Source organism: Eretmochelys imbricata, chromosome 1 (genome assembly GCF_965152235.1).
Source record: "Eretmochelys imbricata isolate rEreImb1 chromosome 1, rEreImb1.hap1, whole genome shotgun sequence".
Classification (NCBI taxonomy): domain Eukaryota; kingdom Metazoa; phylum Chordata; order Testudines; family Cheloniidae; genus Eretmochelys; species Eretmochelys imbricata.
Genome location: NC_135572.1, coordinates 306,638,485 through 306,656,640, shown reverse-complemented (window position 1 = coordinate 306,656,640; position 18,156 = coordinate 306,638,485). Strand labels below are relative to the sequence as shown.

At 37.7% G+C, this 18,156-nt stretch overlaps 1 protein-coding gene across 5 annotated transcripts in view; it reads left to right on the top strand.

The window, feature by feature from the left end:
• Positions 1–18,156, top strand: part of NRCAM (neuronal cell adhesion molecule) — a 107,019-nt gene that overhangs the window by 41,886 nt on the left and 46,977 nt on the right. For all 5 annotated transcript variants that reach the window (XM_077807781.1, XM_077807782.1, XM_077807780.1 and 2 more), the window contains 10 exons: positions 864–975; positions 1,315–1,481; positions 1,576–1,723; positions 4,930–5,054; positions 7,264–7,293; positions 8,886–8,987; positions 10,337–10,534; positions 10,648–10,718; positions 11,662–11,887; positions 12,211–12,326. In XM_077807781.1, the coding sequence (XP_077663907.1) occupies positions 864–975; positions 1,315–1,481; positions 1,576–1,723; positions 4,930–5,054; positions 7,264–7,293; positions 8,886–8,987; positions 10,337–10,534; positions 10,648–10,718; positions 11,662–11,887; positions 12,211–12,326 (1,295 nt within the window). The remainder of the gene's footprint in view (positions 1–863; positions 976–1,314; positions 1,482–1,575; positions 1,724–4,929; positions 5,055–7,263; positions 7,294–8,885; positions 8,988–10,336; positions 10,535–10,647; positions 10,719–11,661; positions 11,888–12,210; positions 12,327–18,156) is intronic.

Sequence of the window (18,156 nt, the reverse complement as noted above, 5' to 3'; positions counted from 1 at the left end):
TTTAATTTTTTAATGTTCCATTAAAAAAAATTATCTTGATCCACATAAAAACCAGGGCTTCAGATAGTCATGAAAAAGGTAAAGGACACGCAGCTAAAGCCTGCAACACCTTTAAGATTTTCTCAGAAATTGTCCAAAAGGATTTTAAGACGCTGTTTCAGGATCTGCTCTTGCAAGATGATCTTGTTATGCTTGAGTCAGGGAGACTTTCTCCTAAGAAAGTATCTCCAGCCATGAGTAGTATGGCCTTCAGTGCCTCCCTGTGAGCTTAAGCCTGCTGTAAAATCCTAGTTGGAAAGAGGTCACCTTGTAAAGCCTCCGCACGAGGAACCAAAATAATTAGTTCCAAAGATCCGAGTTCAGTGGATGGAGCCGAGGAAAGACCCTCTTTCGTTGCAAGATGTTCCAGAGGAAAGGAGAGGTGCTCCACCAAAGAGTCTGACCCCAGATCCTGGAGTGTGCAGCTTCCTTGCACCCAGGAGTTGTAGAACCGCCTGGTAATTGTGTGGTCAAATCAGTCATCTGCACTGGGGCAAAGATATTTGGCCCAGTGTACCTTGCTTCTTTTTTTTTTTTTTTTTTTTTTAGCATTTTCTGACTTGAATTCTTCCAGTGAAGTCACATACTTCAGTGCTTATCACCATTGCTCACTGAAAAACAAGAAGGAAGTATTTACTTGTAACAGGGAGATTCCCCTGTATTACAGCTTCTACAGACTACCAGCAGCAGAGCTAGATAGAGCCCCTAAGTCACATCAGAGAGAGATGTAAATGTGTAATTTTATAGGCTACTCCTGATCGTCGTAATCAAACATGCCTTATATATAGATAAATAAAATAAAATGTGTTGTGTTGTCTTTTTAGCTGAGCCACCAAGAATTCTGACTCCTGCTAATAAATTATATCAAATCATTGCAAACAATCCTGCATTGCTAGATTGTGCTTTTTTTGGTTCACCTGTGCCTGAAATTGAATGGTAAGTTGTAGTCATTGTGTATAAGTACTTCTGAAGAGGCATTAACTTTCCTTGAAAGCAATCATTTAAATGTTTTTTGTTATTCTATATTTCTTTTTCTAAAAATAAAATAGGGCTCTCTTTTTTTTAGCATGCACTGATTACAATATTGATACATTAAATTATTTATGTAATTTAACATTTAATTAAATTACTGATAGATTCCATTTAAATTTCACTGCATGGGTTTGCTTGACATCTGTATTTTCTTATGCAGTACTCTAAAATTTGCTTTTCTAACACTAGATGTGATTGAATTAGTGCATGATATTGGATAATGATACAATTTTTAATATAAAGGTTTAAGGGAGTAAAAGGGAGCATCCTGCATGGAGATCTTTATGTTTTTCATGACAATGGAACTCTGGAAATTCCTGTGGCACAAAAGGATAGTACTGGCACATATACCTGCGTAGCAAGGAATAAATTAGGAAAGGTACAAAATGAGGTCCATCTAGAAGTCAAAGGTAAGAAACCAATCATTGTTGTAAACCATTTTAATCACAGTTTAACCCAGAATTTCAAACAATTTAAATGTCTAATAGCAACTCTAAATTTCAGATCCAACAATGATTATTAAACAGCCTGAATATAAAATCATTCAAAAGGGTGGCCAGGTTTCCTTTGAGTGTACTATAAAGCATGATCGTACCTTAATGCCAACTATTACATGGTTGAAGGATAATGGTGAACTGCCAGTTGATGAAAGGTACAGATAAATTATTTATTTTGTTTTTTGTAATTGTACTTTTAAACTCATTTTTGTTCATGTTTCTCCTGTTCATCTGAAATGTTGGGTAACTCTTCCACAAGAAGACTACTCAATAACAACATCAGACCCATGTTTGTCTTTGCCTAAAAGCCCATCCTAGTACAGTGGCAAAGTGAAGGCAGCAATTAGAAATGCAAAAGCAACATTTAAACAATGGAAAAAATGGGAAATAGATAGCAATCAAAATAAATTAGAAGTATGAATAGTAGAAATTTGATAAAGGAAGCTAAAGACATCAGGGAAAAATCCAGGGTTAGTGCTAAGAACAATAAGAAAGAGTTTTTAAAAGTATATTAGGAGCAAAAGAATTCATAGCAATGGTATATGCCCATTAATAGATAGAGATGATAAAATTGTTTGTGATGCAGGCAAGGCAGAAGTGTTCAATAAATATTTCTATTCTGTATCTGGAAAGAAGCAGAATGATGTACTTGTATCACATCAGGATGATGAAGTAATTTCTAGTCCATTAATAAGCAAGGCTTTCATTAAACAATATCTGCTAGATATAAACATTTTAAACTGAATAGATCCAGAAAAGTTGCACCCAGGAATATTGAAAGAGCTGTGTGAGGAGATCTCTGGCCTGCTGATATTAATTTTAATAAATCTTGAAATACAAGGGAAATTTCAGAAAACTGGAAGAGTGCTAATGTGCTGATATTCAAAACGAGCAAACAGGTTGACCCACATAACTATAGGTCAGTAAGCCTGACTTCAATCCTGGGGAAAATAATGGAAGAGCTGATACAGGATTCAATTGATAAAAAATAGGAATATAAATAATGCCAGTCAATATGGTTTTATGGAAAATGGATTATGTCAAACAAACTTGATTTCATTCTTGGATGAGATTACAATTTTGACTGATGAAATTAACTGTAGATGTAATATACTTAAACTTTTGTAAGACATTTGATTTAGTACCACATGACATTCTGAGTAAAAAAATAGCATTGTACAATATTAAGACAGCACATATTAAATGGGTTAAGAAAGGGGTAGCTGACAGATTTTTAAAAGTAGTTGTACATGGGGAGTCATCATCATGGTGGTATTTCTAGTGGGGTTTCTCAAGGATCACTATTAGGCTTCATTCTATTTATCATTTTCATAAATAATCTGGAAGTAAATATAAAAACACAGCTAATTAAATTTACTGATGACACAAAGATTGGTGAAGTGGTAAATGATAGGGCAGACAGGGCAGTCATACAGAGTGATCTGGATTGCTTGGTAATCTTCAAACAAAATGTGTTTTAATATAGCCAAATGCTAAGTTATACATCTAGAAACAAGGAATGCAGACCAAATCTAAGGAATGGGGGCCTGTATGCTGGAAAGCAGTGACTGAAAAATATCTTGGGGTCATAATGTACCCTGAACTGAACATGAGCTTCCAGTGTGATGCTGTGGCAAAAGGGGTAATGCGATCCTTGAATGTATAACCAGGGGAGTGGTGAGTAGGAACAGGGAAGTGATTTGACTTCTGTATATGGGTTGGTGAGACTGGTACTGGAATATTGTATACAGTTCTGGTGTGCACATTTTAATAAGTATGTTGAAAAATTGGGAAGGGTGCAGAAAAGAGCCACAATTAACATTTGAGGGCAGGAGAAAATGCCTCATAGTGTGAGACTGAGAACTGAATCTGTTTAGGTTTTCAGAAATAAGATTGAATCATCCTTTGATTACAACGTATAAGTACTTTAGCAGGGAAAAAAATACCTGGTACTATAAGGCTCTTTAATCTAGAAGAGAAAGGAATCCCAAGAACCAATGGCTGGATGCTGGTGCCCAACAAATTCCAATTAGAAATAAGGCACAAAGTTTTAGCAGTGGGAGTGATTAACTATTGGAACGAACTACCAAGGGAAGTGAAGGATTCTCCTTCTCTTGGTGGCATCCATTGAAGATTGGATGTCTTTCTGGAATATGTGCTTTGGCCAAACACAAGTTATGTTTTAGTCAAACAAAGGTTATTGGGTTCAATACAGAAGTAACTGGATGAAATGTAAAGGCCTGCGATATACAGGAGGTCATATTAGGTGACGTTATGGTCCCTTCTGGCCTAAAATTCTAAATCACAGAGAGAGTACTTTTTCTGTTCTTGATCTAGAAAACACTAGAGCTTTGTAATTATGTGGCCAACTTTAACAACTTGTATGAGAATGCAGGACTTTTCTGTTGAGGGCATCCTAGGCTAAAACTCTACATTTAACTGCAAGGTAACTACTGTTAAATCAAACTGACAGATGGGTGGGAGAAGGAGCTTGGGAGCTAGGAGAGAGGAGGTCCTGTAGGGAAGCCCTAGCAACAGTCAAGCTTGGGTAGGATTCTTAGGCTGAAGTTTATATTGTGCTAATGTTAACCTGCCAATACAGCCAAATTCAACAAAGTAAGTTCTTTGTTCCAAAAGTGAAAAGCATATCTCTGTATGGATTTTGTTGCGGGGGAAGGGGGGGGGCTGCTTATTAATGTTTCTAGCAGATTCTGTCAGTGTTTACCCTACATTCATGACCATGCATGGGTGAATCATTTCTAGGCTTCCAACTGTAATTTTGGGCAGAAACGTTGAAAGGTTTTATTTTAAAAAGTTAAGGCAAATAGTATGCAAATATTCCACAGTTAGGCATATTACACAAGTACACATAAGACTTTGCAATTTACTTTCTTTTATTCCAGTAAAACTGGATCAAACAAATGTTTGAAGAAAGCAGCTACAAAAGGTTAGCAAACTCAGAATAAGTGAATTCGTTATAAATCTGATCAGATGTTCACAGCTCTAGTTGTGTGTTGGTGATGTGTCCTGCCTTGTCTTTTGGAGGACATCAGTATCCTGTTGCAGCAACGGTTAGGATTGAAGACTTCTGCTAGCTTCTGAGACGCAAAAGCAACACTTTTGCTGATCAGAGGTCGAATCAACTGCTAAGCGAGGTGTCGTTCAGAAAAGAAAACACATTTGAATACTGATGTTACCTATCAGTGAAAATGTAGTTGTAGTCCAAATGTTGAAGTTACATTAAGTCATGGAGATGTTGCTGGTACCCACAAAAATATTAAGCCATCATTAGGATTTGGTAATTTTATACACAACTTTACTATAACAATGAAAAATCCACTATTGAATGTATTATTTACAGGTTTATTATTCATAAAGATAGTTTGGCCATTATGAATGTAACTGATAAGGATGATGGAACCTATACATGTGTAGCAAATACTACCCTGGACAGCGTTTCTGCAAGTGCCATACTCACTGTTGTTGGTAAGATTGCTTTTAAAATGTTGTAAGGGCAAAGCTGTGTTTGTTTTGTATAAATTGTTAAAGCAGTATTAGATTTGATATGACAGGCACTAACAGAGTTTGATAAAATAAAAACACCCGAACACATATATGCTCTTTGGGCATTCAGTTAAATTTTAAGATAAAAAATAAATGATATTCAATCTTGCCTATATTGTCTGATATTTTTTAAGGTAGTGTATGAAGCAGAAGGTAAAATATGAACCAACTGCTTAATAGAAAGTGTTCAAGCAGCAAGTAGTGTTTCCAATGGGACAAGGTCAATCTCATGCTAGATGCTCTCCTACATTGTACTTGAGCTGGTGCAGTCGACCAATGACTCTGCAGAGTATTTCAGCACCAACACCGGTTGTCTTGAGGTTCTTGCCAGCTTCTACAGTTGCATTCTGCTTCAAACAAGTTGAACAACATGCTTGTTTAACTTTCACTCTTACTTCCAGGATTTTTCTTAGTCTAGTTTTCTTTCAGTTTAGCTAGGCTTCCTGTAATTAAGAAATAGCTATGAAGTCCACCAGCCAGGAACTGCTGGACCACAGTGTACTGTGCATATGCCTCCAGCACATGCCTTCTGCTGACTGGGGTCACCAATTGTGGAGGGAATCAATACCCAGATGAGGAGATCCTGCTGCTTACCAGCACTCTTGTTGGATCATATTAAAGAAGTTCTGTATTAAAATCACAAATGAGTTTGATTCCCCATAGTTTAAATTCCAGGGTATTATTAATTAAGAAGTCTCTTGGTTTTTGGTCTCTTATTTTTACTGTTTCTCTCCCTCTCTGTGTGAAACTTGCAAGCTGCTAATTGTGTTAGTACATCCTAAGACAGAGTCTGTTCTCAAAGCAATTCTTTGTAACAACTACTCACAGAGAGAGAGAGACTCAAAGCAATAGTCTCTAACAACAGAAACAGCACCCAGAGACTCCCCGCCCTTTTGTTGTATTCATCTAGCTTTGTTAACAATTGTGATTACAATAGAGATAGAGGATGTATGTGGATGGATGCTTGGTGTGGATAATAACTGAATGATCCGGGAGATGCCAGCCTAAGAATCCAGTGTCCATCGGCTGAAGAAGGCATCAAGTGGAAATAACCAGAGTACTCCCGGAGGGCAGACTGGAATCCACCCAACAGCCTCAAGGATGGGAGAACTGAAGAACAAGATAACATCTTGCAGCACGGAGCCATCAGGAATGTGCCATCTGCTGACTGATTCAGAAACAGCATGATGAAGCAATTCCTATAGACTGGCATAGGAATAAATTCCTATAAAAATGGACTCTAGAAAGTGAGAACTTTGGGGTCTGATTCTGCAAACCAACTTCCAGGAGCATCAGATGTGCATCTGACAAGGCCCTGCTCCCTCCTCATGTCCAGGACACCTGGCCAGTGGCTTGGCATGAGCAACTCTAAGGCTGGTAACTATGATAACAACCTTGCAGAACCTGTGTATGTGTTGTATGAATGAATGAATGTGTGAATAAATATGAAATTGAATGGAATGTTATAGCTATAACTAACTGCTTACTATGATTCTGTCTGTATTCACAGTAAATGTGGCATTTTGCCTTTTCCCCTTTAATAAGATCCTGCTGGTTTTTATTTTATTGGTATAACATTGTCCAGCTCAGGATCAGTCCCCAGGAGTTTAAACTCTTCTAGTAGCTATTGCCTCTGCTCACTGAGTGAGAAGGCAGCCCTACTTCCTTTATTTCTCTGACCAGCTTTACTTCAGTCCGGTGTCTTATCATCTCCCGCCTTGTAAGTATATTTTCAATGTGATCCTTAGCTAGAGAAGCTAGCAGGAATCTCCAACCAAAATCTACTGGTGCTCTAAAATTCTGCAGTGGTCTTAATAACTATTCAAGGGTGAGATAAGCAAAATGTTAGTTTTGTCCATATGAAAAATAAGGTTAAAAACATTTGTCTAGTTTGTGTAAGAGTCATTTCTGTATTTATTTTCTTGATTTAATTTTTCATTTAAAAAAATTGGATACTTTATCTTTCTTGCAAAAAATTAAAAATAATCAATGCATGATTTAAAATTGACCCTTGTAGCAAAAATAACTTCACTTTATTATCTCTAATAAATATAATCTTTAACTATGTGTAAAATCATGTTTCTTTGGCTACTAATTTTGATTAAATCCTTTATATTAATGTCCTTTTCAGCTGCTACCCCAACTCCAGCTATCATTTACGGTAAACTAATACAAAATTTGTCTGCATCATCCACCAAACATATTCACACTTTTGCCTATTGCAAATTGTGTCATCTTTGGTTTTAATTTCCATTTCATGTCTTTTTACCAACTTTGTTTTTTTTTAAAGCAGAAGAGAATTCTGTGCAATCATACCATTTTCTTATTAGCTATTTGTTCAGACTGTTTCATTACTATATTATTAGCCTTTAGAATTTTACACCAAGGCTATTTTAAATTATTTGGGAGTATACAATTTATAGAAAATGAAGTTTTTAAGCAATTTTTTAAGTTTGTTGTTTACAGTATTATTAAATTTCTTTATACTAAGTACAGTAATGCAATATATTTTCTGTAATAATATGTAATACAGAACAAATACTTGAAGAACAAAGTTCAGCAGTGTCCTGAAGGCCCACATCAAAAACAAGTATAGGCCTGATCTTGCACCATTTAAATTAAAGGGAGTTTTGCTGTTGACTTCACTGAGAGAGGCATCAAGGCCTTTAATTCTAGCTTCCACAGTACAGAAGCATAAGCTAAACGAGGCCTGAAAATCTAATTGTAGCAGTTTACATGGCCCTAGATAGGTATTTGCAATGTCAAAAGCCATCCTGTTTTCTCAGTTGAAAGGGGTCCTTAAAAGTGGCCAAATAATTGATCTCATAAATGTCTTGATTTTACTCCACACTGGAAATGAAATAGGACTTTATTATCAAGGTTCTTTTCTGCTTCTCATTAACATTTTACGTTAATTTTAATGTTATGGCATAAGAGTGTCTAGATTTTAATCTTTTACAATATCCTGAATAAGGCTTTTTCATATTTCATATTCTCTGAATTTATATTGCAAGGCAAAATATGGTACTATGGACCTGATACTGCAAACACTTTAAAATATGAATAACTTTATTCACTTTAATAAGTCCCGTTGACCTTAATGGACCTACTCCGGTCTTTCATTCCAAATGCTTATTAATATAATGAATGATTTTCAGCAATTTGGGATGAACAATTTCATAATTATGAATTCAGAGTATTGTAAATTAACAGTTTAGTTTATATTTTCAGGCTTCTTAAAATGTGTAGGTTAAAAGTAAAATGCCTTTGTTTTTCTTATTGCAGAGCATCTTTCTTAAATTGACGCATGAAATATTTGTACTAATTCTGAAAGAGTTTCTTTTTAATATCTGCACTTCTTTATTTTTCACGACCAAAGATTTTATTTCGTGTATAATAGTTAGCTACTCATATTCATTAGTCATTAACTGAACATGATGCTGAACCATGCATTTCATATTTCTTTGCTTTTCATTACAGTAGCTTTTATATTGCAAAACAATCAGGCATAGAGTTTCTGTCAGTAGTGTTTGCTTGTTACAAATGTATTTAGAAAGTTCCCAGCAACATCAGTTCTTATGCATTCCATTACAATTGCATGCAAATGGCCACTAAATCATATCGGCATAATGGAAGTAGATCTCTTTATTGTTGTGCTTTTGGAAAAGTTTTGGTTGAAATGTGAGAATTGTTGCCAAGAAGAAACTGTTTAATCTGTTATATTTAGTTACTATGTATTTATTTGGCTTATAGATCGTCCTGATCCACCCTTTGATTTAGAATTAACAGATCAGCTAGAAAGAAGCATACAACTGTCCTGGATACCAGGATATGACAATAACAGCCCCATTACAAGTATGTTTGGTTGTATTTACTGGAACAAAAATTCATTGTTTTACTTTTTCAGATTCCAAAGAGTTTTGAAATATACCTTTGTCTAGTAAGCTTAGCAAATACATTCTTTCATTGTTATTATTATTTACCGGTATTACAGTGGTGCCCAAAACATGTTGCATGCGGTTCAAACATATGGAAGGACACATTCCCTGCCCCACAGAGTTCAGTCAAAAGCCCCTAATCCTGCAGTCACAACCAGTAGCACAGACACTTGCATCCATGTGAAACCCCTTTTAAGGGCTCAATCCTGCAAATACATACAGGAGTAAATTTTTAATCACATGCGCAGCCCCACTGAAATAAACTTACTCCCAGACATTTTTTGACAGTGTTAAAATCTTAAACTAACCTGAATGTGCGACAGTTGAATTTGAAAGCTCATTGGCAGCAATACCTTTATGTGTTATTTATCTTTGTTGACAGAAAAGCTTTAACTTCCTCAAAATTATAAACCAGATGGTTTTTCTGATCTTTTCAAAGCCAAACTTTTGATAGAGGTAAACATCGAAAGCAGTTCATTCAGGCCTAGTGCTTGGGGTGTGCTCTCCAGTCCAGTCTCTATTCCAGCAAACAGGAGTTTGCAGGTTCCAGGCCGGCTCTGTTAGTGTCTCTCATTGGGGCCCTTCTGCAGTGGCTCCCTCCCCAGCCGCTGCTCCTCCCCCATAAGTCCCACCCAGCTTTCACTCAGCTGTAAGGTCCAGCAGTCACAGTCTGTTCCACACGTGGAGCTGTGTTCAGGTCCCACAGATTCCTCTCTGCATCTGATTTCTCTGCAGCTCCTGGCTTGTCAAGCAGCCACCGCTTCCCAGTTGACCCCGGCCACTTCCTCATGCAGGACCCTTCCCCTTACCTGTCCAAGAGGAAGGGGACATGCAGTGAGGAGGGCTGACGGGAGTTATAACCCCTGCTTAGCAGGTCCATCACACTACATATACAATTTCAAATGTTTTCTCTCTCTGCTTATTTCTGTGCTGAAACTTCGTCTATTGTGTCTTTCTCTCAGTACGGTATTTCTAAGGCTCCTGTTGTGGCAGTATCCAAGCAGCTAAGACAGTTACAATAGAATTATGCTTACTTACAGTTAGAATGCCAAAGAGTTATGTTTCCATTACATTTCTTGCTAAGGACTACTTGTTCAGTTGTGTTCTCTAACTTATTTATTATAATTTCAAGTTTATTTTAAAAATATTTAGTGTAGATCGGATTGCTGACTTATGATTATTTCATTCATAAATGACTGTGCTAGTCTCTGATGCCTAGGAATGTTATAGATCTGACATATAATTGAACTCAATTTTTGTTGATAGATTTTGTCATTGAATATGAAGATGGAATGCGTGAACCAGGGGTATGGCATTACCAGACAGAAGTCCATGGGACTCAGACAACTGTACAGTTAAAGCTGTCTCCGTATGTTAACTATTCGTTCCGTGTAATAGCTGTCAATGAGATTGGTAGAAGTCAGCCAAGTGAAGCATCTGAACAATACCTAACAAAAGCTGCAAGTAAATAAACACTACCATTTACCAGTAATCAGTTTACTCTTTAGACGCCATTGAATTATTTAGAACTCAAAGAACAGTCGGGCCTTACTCAATTATAAATATTTAACTTTTAGAGCCAGATGAAAATCCTTCTGGTGTTCAAGGGATAGGATCAGAACCCGATAATTTGGTGATTATATGGGAGGTAAGTTTTTTAGCCTATAAGCAACATTTTCTAGAAAATAAAAATATAAACTTTGAATAAATTAATAGATGTTACAGTTGGTGCTTGTTTGAGACAAAATAAAAATCCACTAATTTGTCTGAACCTTTCCCCTTTCTTAAATAGGGGGAAAATGTAAATGAATACTCACAGTGAGAAACATACTTTCAAAGGACTGTTTTCTCTTTTGTTTATTAGTGGTTTCTCCATCTTCCTGACAAACTCATTAATTTAGGATAACTTGAAGTGTTTTCATGCATTAAGATTAAAAAATATCTATAGTATCTTAGATCAGTTAGCCTCATAATTTTAGAATGGATTCTGATTTAAATCCTAACTCTTCACTAAACTTTATTATAAACTAAATTATCATTATACCTTCCTACTTAAAGCTGTTTGTGGATGCATTGTACTGACACTTACAAGGCACGAATTCTGATTCTCTTTCTAAACACAGATTCCCAACTACTCATTACTGCAAAGTCAGCTTCCCATTACAGCTTTGAAAAGATTCCAACTCTCTGGGAAATATGATTTATAATAACTTCTTTTAGCTCTTTCGTAGTATCTGTCTTCCACGACTAACGAAAACTAACAAGAATATATTTACATCACTTAGCTTGCATGATTAAAACACTTGGTGATTAGGTTCTCTGCTTTTCAAAACGTTCAGGGTGATATACGAATGTATTATTTCACTTTGATGCCAGTGTAACTGAAATTACAGCAGCGTAAAAATGAAACAGAAGTTTCAATATCATTACACTGGTATAAAACTGGGGGAACCACATGGTGAATCAGGCTCATTTTTACACCTTCCTTCTTCTTTAGAAGTCTATGATTTTGTTATTATCCTGGATTGCTCTTCTTTGCAAATGTTATAAAATAATTTTAAAATATTAATTTCATTTTTTTTTCATTTTAGCCTTTAAAAGGTTTTCAGTCCAATGGACCAGGTCTTCAATACAAAGTCAGTTGGCGTCAGAAAGATGTTGGTGATGAGTGGACTTCTGTTATAGTTGCAAATGTTTCAAAATATATTGTATCTGGTACACCGACCTTTGTTCCATATGAGATAAAAGTACAGGCTTTAAATGACCTAGGATATGCACCAGAACCTGCAGAGGTGATTGGACATTCTGGGGAAGACTGTAAGTTTCTCAGACTGACTGACTTGTATTAATTAAAAATATCCAAATGCAAAGTCACAGAGGGATTTAAAAAAAGCTATTGAAAATTTGTGGGAGGGAATTTTTCTCTCATGTAATAAATGAAAATTGTAAACTTCAAATCTTTGGAGGATAGTTAGAGGCTTCATAAACCTCAGCGGTATGAATATTGAGGCCCACTTCAACAAACAGTTGTTAAACGAGATAATAGTGTGACCCATTTCTTTATGAGTGTTCATATAGTTTATCTGTTCATATAGTCTCTGATTATCATCTGGGATTTGTTAAATCTCTCTCCCACACAGTACCAATGGTTGCTCCAGGCAACGTGCAGGTGCACATTGTTAACAGCACATTAGCCAAGGTGCACTGGGACCCTGTTCCACTAAAAACTGTCCGAGGACACCTTCAAGGATACAGGGTAAGTAACGGTAGAAGCTTTTATATCCTCATCTATCAAAATAAAATATTCCTAATGTGTATATGTGTTTGGGAGGGAGGTAACTGCTATTTTAAATGAGTATTTTCGGTTCTTTATTATACCACAATTTTGGTTGATAATTTGTTGACATAATATACTTAAGGCAAATATGTAAGGCAATTAACTTATTCTTGCATGGCATTTTGGTTAAAAATAATTATCACTGTGCAAAATCAATATAGCCCATATTACAAGGATTAAAATCTGATTATCTAAGAGATCACAAAAAGTATTATAGATTGGAAATTTTTATCCTGTGGAAGTACTTTTAGTGGTTTTTTTCTGTTCTTAGCCCAATGCTATTTGTTATCTTTATCAATGATCTGTGTCACAGAGTGACCGGCCCTTTAAGGAGGAGATGGGGCCAGTCCCACTTAATGACTGGTTAGCTGCCTCTCAGCTGTGGCTCAGTAAAGGCTCAGTTTAAAAAGGGAGAACATAGGGAGTGGGGCGGAGGGGCTCCTGTGGTAATAGGCCTTGGAGCAGGGTAGTAGTATGGAGGAGAACTGAAGAGGATCTGCGGGGAGCAGGGGAACTTCAGGTAGGGAGACATCAGGTTGCAGAAGGACACCAGGGAAAGAGACCCTGGATGGATCTTACATCTAGTTGGCACTCTTGAAAGAGTGGGAAAAGCTTGAGCAAAGTCCAGGAGGGTTGAAGAGTGTTAGCAAGAGAGGACAGACCCTGAGAGGAAGGCTGTCACCAACTAAAGAGTGGGTCAGAAGACTCTGGTTTTTATGTGGGTTTTTTTGGACTTGTGTACCCCAGAAGTCAGACTTTACATGACTCATTGGGAGGGTTAAATCACTCCAAAAAATTGCACAGTGTTGGAAGCTGTGAGGCACAGGAAACCCAGGATAGAAAACTGAGGCAGGGTGTCTCCAGTAGCATGCCATAAGGGGTGCAGCAATCTGGAAGAAAATATAAAATCATAACTGGTAAAATTTGAAGATGGCACAAAATAAATGGAGTGGCAGTCAGGAGTAAGACTTTTGGATAACACTGCATTGCATGGTAATACTTCCCAATAGGCCTAGTCCAACTCCCATTGAAATCAATGGAAAGCCTCACATTGACTTCAATGCGGGTTGGAGCAGGCCCAATCTGAATAACTACTTCACAAAGACAGTGCACTTCAAATGTCATAGTCTATGGTTTACAAAGTAGTCAGTTATCTTTCATGAAACAATAGCAAAGTCCTAACGCCAAATTCAGGCCTTTCTGGAAAACAAAATGACTTCTATATTAGGATTACTGCATGTATTTACTGGAACTGGATTTCAAACCTTTTGGTCATTGGATGTGCAGCATTACATTAGAAATGCATACGCGGCTCAATGGAGAAGATGTGCCCAGGTGTCACATGACTGAGAACCAGCCAGAGAATAGAAAAGGAATACTTGTGGCACCTTAGAGACTAACAAATTTATTTGAGCATAAGCTTTCGTGAGCTACAGCTCACTTCATCGGATGCATTCAGTGGAAAATACAGTGGGGAGATTTATATACATAGAGAACATGAAACAATGGGTGTTACCATACACCCTGTAACCAGAGTGATCACTTAAGGTGAGCTATTACCAGCAGGAGAGCGGGGGGGGACCTTTTATAGTGATAATCAAGGTGGACCATTTCCAGCAGTTGACAAGAACGTCTGAGGAACAGTGGTGGGTGGGGGTGGGGGATAAACATGGGGAAATAGTTTTACTTTGTGTGATGACCCATCCACTCCCAGTCTCTATTCAAGCCTAAGTTAATTGTATCCAGTTTGCAAATTAATTCCAATTCAGCAGTCTCTCGTTGGAGTCTGTTTTTTTGTTGAAGTATTGCCACTTTTAGGTCTGTAATCGAGTGACCAGAGAGATTGAAGTGTTCTCCAACTGGTTTTTGAATGTTATAATTCTTGACGTCTGATTTGTGTCCATTTATTCTTTTACGTAGAGACTGTCCAGTTTGACCAATGTACATGGCAGAGGGGCATTGCTGGCACATGATGGCATATAATAGAAAGTCATGTGGGTAGCTGCAGAATGAAGCAGGTTACACCCAGCTCACCCTTGCACATTTGCAAAATGGCACATAGATCAGGCCCCTAGTTTATACCACTGAGTGCAGTGAATCATTCTGGTTAAAAACAAACACACGCATTGTTTTCAGTGGTGCTGCTCCCCTTCTCCCTATTACTTTAATTCATTTTCCTGGCTAAACTATAAATTATGTGACTAACATAACATATTCTCTTTGAACTTCATATTCCCCTACCAAATCATCTTTTCTTCACCGATCAGAGTTCTGGCACGTTGTATTGCAGAGCCAGCACTGGTATGAAGTAGTGATCCTGTCAGTTTCCAGATGAATAGACCACTTATTTGATCTGTTCTTAGTAAGGTTGTTTTGCATCACCTGGTAGGATGTCCTCCAAGTTCATTTCAGTCAGAGACAATTTTCAGTCTGACTGCTGACATTCCCTTACTAAAGTGCTTTCTGAAAAGTTTGTGACTTCAACATTTCTGAAAATTAACATGGCATGGTTTAGCTTTGATTCTACTACTAACAGCAGGAGTTCAAGCTAAACTGGTCAGGAGTGCGAAAGTTACCAGCATTTTTTAACACTGAAGCTGTGTGGAAGGCTCTTGTGAACCAAAATATTAGTATATCCTTGTTTGGTTTTTTTTCTTCTTCTTTTTACTCTAAGTATTTTTATTTCATTTCTTCCTCACAGCAGATTTGATAACATTTGTAACTCTCCTTCTCTTGACCAATCTTTTTAGGGTCACATTTGCCACATAATCTACATGCCATTGTTCTCATTTCTTTCCTTTTCTGTTACCTAATAAACTTTGGATTTGTAAAAATGCTTCCAAGCTCTTCAGAACAGATGCGAAATCCAAACTGAGTCCAATCCAAAATACAAGCTCGCCACAGGCTAAACATTGATTGATTTACTCATTCTGATCATAATACTTTTGTAGGAGCACTACAGAATGGAAGAAGTTTCAAAGTGTTTCAAGAAATGCTGTTGCATGAATCTGGTCAACCAGGATGCTGTTTGTTGTTTTGGTCTGACTCAAATTCTGCCAACTGCGTCTGTTCAAAACTGAAGGGCATAAAGAGTTATCCTTTCTATTGAAAACCAATAGAACCAATCTCTTTCTTTCAGAAGGAAGCCTCTTGCTCTGTAGACACTTTTTTTATATTGTAGGTTTTCCCACAGTACCTTATGCTGGAATAACAAACAACAATATGAAAAGGAGTATTTGTGGCACCTTAGAGACTAACCAATTTATTTGAGCATAAGCTTTCGTGAGCTACAGCTCACTTCATCGGATCGTACTGTATGCATCCGATGAAGTGAGCTGTAGCTCACGAAAGCTTATGCTCAAATGAATTGGTTAATCTCTAAGGTGCCACAAGTACTCCTTTTCTTTTTGTGAATACAGACTAACACGGCTGTTACTCTGAAACCTGTCAAACAACAATATCACATGCAAAGTAATAAAAACAAGTAGATCCTGTTATTACTATAATTGAAATCCTTCCATCATTTACAATTGATGTAATTGAAACCGAAATCAAGCTACATGAGCCTGATAAACTTAAAATCCTGATAGCAATATGTATAACCCAACCCCTGACAGGAGAGTATGACATTAACACCTTTAAGTAGACCCCCTAAATAAACTAAAACAAATTAGAAGTCACAATGACAAGAATAAGATTGTTAACCAAAGGCAGCTGGTGTTTGCATAACAGATTTCTTTAGGTCTAAATGGGCTTTCCAGTATTAACAAAGTCCCTCTTTTCATATTCTTAATGGTAAAATCCTGGCTCCATTAAATTCAATGGGAATCTTGCCACTGACGTCACTGGAGCTAGGATTTTACCCCATATACCTTACTCTAGTAATTTTAGTGTGGGATCACATTCACAGTGTAACAGTGGCCCTGCAAAATAAATGTTGATATATTTGAGGGTGACGTTCCTTTAACCTTTTATTAAAGATACAGAAAAGGAAAAACAGTTAAAGTATTTGGAATGTAAAAAAAATAACTAAGACTTTCATTTTAACAACCTCCCTTGTTCCTGTTCTCTTTCCCTGTAGCTGGAGTGTTTTTTAATAAGGAAAGGTTTCAGAGTAACAGCCATGTTAGTCTGTATTCGCAAAAAGAAAAGGAGTACTTGTGGCACCTTAGAGACTAACCAATTTATTTGAGCATAAGTTTTCATGAGCTACAGTATGCATCCGATGAAGTGAGCTGTAGCTCACGAAAGCTTATGCTCAAATAAATTGGTTAGTCTCTAAGGTGCCACAAGTACTCCTTTTCTTTTTAATAAGGAAAAAGTCCTTGTTTTACCATCTCTTAGATGGTATTAAAGATATGATGACTGTCCTTTTGGGAAAAAAATAAGTTTTGGGGGGAAAAGAGTTGAGCTGGAGCTTTTGTTATTGCTGCTATTGTTAAGGTCCAATTCTGTTTTGTAGAAGCAACCCAAGACAAATACACACAATAGGGAATAGAAAAGAACAGCAAAGATAGAATATGCAGCTTATGTCTCTCGTGTTGACTCTCATTTGCATCCTCTTAGCTGGAGAAACACAGGCACAAAATGTGGCGTTACCAGCCACTCCGAGACCTGACAAACTTGTACCAGCATTGGCCTGTTCAGGCATTGCTTTTAGCTGTCTTTCTGGTCACAAGCTTACAGCAGTGTTGCAAAAATATAGTCTTTGCTGGCTAAGACAGAAGGCAATAGGAGAAGGATAAGAAAGAGAAGAAATAAGGTGGGGAAGTAAAAGGACAAACAAGGGACAAAGTAACAGTCTCACATCCCAGGTGTTGTTCAGGATTCAGCCAAAGCCAGTGGAGGTGGTGATGTCATCAGGGACTCTCTCTCCAGCCTGGGCTGATCAGAACATCTCTCAGGATCAGGATAACAAAGGCCCAAAAGTGTAACAGTAGATCCCAGGATCCCAGGAGCTGTAGGAGTTGCAGCCATGATGGTGAAGCTTACCCCTTTCCTTTTTTCAGTCAGTAATTGTTACATTTGCTTTGATTTTCTCCCCTAAATCTTTTTTTTTAGGACACCAAAAGAGAGTGATGAGCAGACGAGCCTGTTCCCTCATAATTTTTTCCAGCAATTAAAGCTAGTTTCTGACATACCAATTTTGGTTTCTTTTCGAGTAGATGCAGACATGTATTCCAAGTACAAGTGTGCATGCCCCGTGTGCCAGAGCTGGACACTTTTGCCTAACACTACCCATAGAGGGGAAGCGCTTGCACCTAGCGTCCTCAGCCCCTCTCCTTGTTATATGAGGCAGCACCACCTGACTCCCCCCACTTCTCCCGGAAGTTCCTTCTCACCACCTGACGGTTGGAGTTGGAGCTCCACATGGTTGTTGTTTTCACAACCTCACAATTTCTCTTCTTAGCCTAGTTAATTGTACATAGTTAATAGTTAGTTAGTGTTAGTGGAAAAGTTATAGAGTATAATACAGTGGTAGTGCTCCCTGGTGATGCCCTCACCGGGGTACAGACATTGACCTTCATGGAGGGGCAATTCCTAACAGTGACCATGCAAGATGCTGGCTCTGCCCACCTTAAGGAGCTCTGTTCAATCTGTAGATTGTTCAAGAAGAGGACTCAGGTGGTGCAGGACCTTCAGCTTAAGCAGCACCTGCTTGAACAGGCCATGCGGCCTGACCCAGTACCAAGGCCTTCCTCAGGCTGCCGATGGCCATCCAGCTTGGAAAAGGCTGCTGCCTCCTGTT